Source organism: Cebus imitator, unplaced genomic scaffold (assembly GCF_001604975.1).
Source record: "Cebus imitator isolate Cc_AM_T3 unplaced genomic scaffold, Cebus_imitator-1.0 Scaffold205, whole genome shotgun sequence".
NCBI classification, from domain to species: domain Eukaryota; kingdom Metazoa; phylum Chordata; class Mammalia; order Primates; family Cebidae; genus Cebus; species Cebus imitator.
In genome coordinates this window covers 637,724-639,720 of record NW_016107520.1, presented here as the reverse complement: position 1 = coordinate 639,720, position 1,997 = coordinate 637,724, and the positions used below count along the sequence as shown (strand labels likewise).

The window sequence follows — 1,997 nt, the reverse complement described above, 5'->3', positions numbered from 1 at the left end:
ATTGCAGGCGTGAGCCACCGTGCCTGGGCTATTTGAGTTTTAATGCCAATATCCTTGGACTAACTTGAAAAGGAATAATATAGATTTGAAAGTTCTGCCTGTAGTACAATTCAAAATAAGAGTCTCTAAATTTTTTTATTTCTTATGTTAAAATAAAAATTAATCTCATTTCAGCTGTTTTTTCACCCAATTACGAAAAAAACAAAATAGTCATAAAAAAGATTTAGCAAAAGTATTATTTGTAGATATTAGCCACTTATTAAAAACATATTTCTATTAAGATTGTTCTTACATTCTTAGATTTAGAAACACCTGATATCTGGACCCAGCTGAGTTTTTATTTTACAGATCAAAATATGGATAAAAGGACATCACAGTAATTAATGAAGCCGTTCTAATTTAGCTTGAAGAGATTTAAAATTCCCAGTGATGGCTTGTACTGCTACCGAGGAGCTCATAGACTGGAGCTCAACCAGGTAACCACAAACAGCATCCAGGCAGAGATTTGTAAATCTTCTCCTATAAAGAAAAAGACATATGATTAATTGTACATTTATAAACATTTCCTCATACAGGACTTCGTCCTCATCAACTTCTGGCAAGTTTAATTCTCACAGAAGTGGAAGGACCATGTGATTAAGTAAATAAGAAATAAAGAAGAAAACTTAGAAGGTAGGTGGGTTCCATTTGAAGATTTTTACAATGAGAAGAAAGCAGTAAGAGATGATTCCTGCTAGTATTCTTTTTCAAAGAATATCCCTTAAACAGCCAATAATATCATAAAGACATAATCGAAATGTCTTGGTCCTAGGTCATTAACCTAAAGCAGAAGAAATGAATAAATTATTTATGTTCAGTTGTAGAAAAGATTTAGGACAAGGGTTGAAAATGGAAAAAAACTCCTATTTTTCATACATGCTGATCAATATCATTCAAATAGTTACTGCTAATATATACAAGAGATTAAATTTCCTTTACTTCTTTGCAGTTCCCATGTCTTTCCATTTTCTCTTCAAATTTTTTACCCAGGTATTTATTAGAAGCATTTAGAAGCCTTTGCTAGTCCAATATTTAATTTCTAAGTACCTTTCACAATTTAAAACTTGGCTGGGATTCTCAACATATCTTGTCAATAATACATGTATACAATCCAAAAGGTGTAGGGGCTTCTTCATTCTGTTCCAGAATGGATCCTGTAAGTAAATATACACATAATGAAATGTGAGGCAAATTGTGTCAATTGATTTTTTAAAATCATTTATGCTAAAGTAGTCATCAGGTCCATGCAAAACTTACTGCTATTAAAAAGCATTTAATATTACATGGCTGCTAAATTATATATCTGATTATGGTTAATATTTCAAACATTAAAAACTTACTAATTAGCAGCATTGTGATATTACTTAGGAAGAATATTTAATATATCAATCTAGTTTGCAGAGTATATAAATGTCCTGCTTAGGAATCTGAGTTAAGAGGAAAATCTTTATATGAATTGTGACACCACTTTTACTTTGAACCTATGCAGATTTAGTCTGACATCATGAAGAGACTAAATTAGCAGTCACAGAAACTTAATTCTAGTTCTGACTTCTTGTCTTTTTGCAATAGAAGATGGAGATACTATAGGTACTTACTCATTTCCATCACAGGCTAATGTTGTAAAGCACTGTATGATGCTACTATAAAAGACACAATCTACTTTGACAAGTTTTTATTCAGATCTTTTATTCTTAGCATAAAAATTACAAAACATATAGTCTGATAAGGCTTAGCACAGTGAGAAGGATCTTTAAGCACTGATATTTTAGATGAGGTTACAATAAATACAATGTAATTTTGTTCTTTTAAAGTAAATGATGATTCTTAATGTAATTAGTTTAGCCCACACCTTGGTTTAGCCTATTCCACCAAAAGTAAAGCAATATAATTATGTTAAATATTCAAAAATAGTATTTCATTTTTATCATGATATACAGGAAAGCAACTCTCATTTT

The 1,997-nt window shown here is 30.6% G+C and overlaps 1 protein-coding gene across 2 annotated transcripts in view; it reads right to left on the bottom strand.

Moving 5' to 3' along the window:
• Positions 1-222: 222 nt before the first annotated feature.
• The window catches only part of NUP155 (nucleoporin 155), an 81,744-nt gene continuing 79,969 nt past the window's right edge, over positions 223-1,997 (bottom strand). For both annotated transcript variants that reach the window (XM_017548238.2, XM_017548239.2), the window contains 2 exons: positions 1,087-1,193; positions 223-519 (listed from right to left, as the gene is read on the bottom strand). In XM_017548238.2, coding sequence (XP_017403727.1) covers positions 381-519; positions 1,087-1,193 — 246 coding nt within the window. In that variant the 3' untranslated portion in view covers positions 223-380. The remainder of the gene's footprint in view (positions 520-1,086; positions 1,194-1,997) is intronic.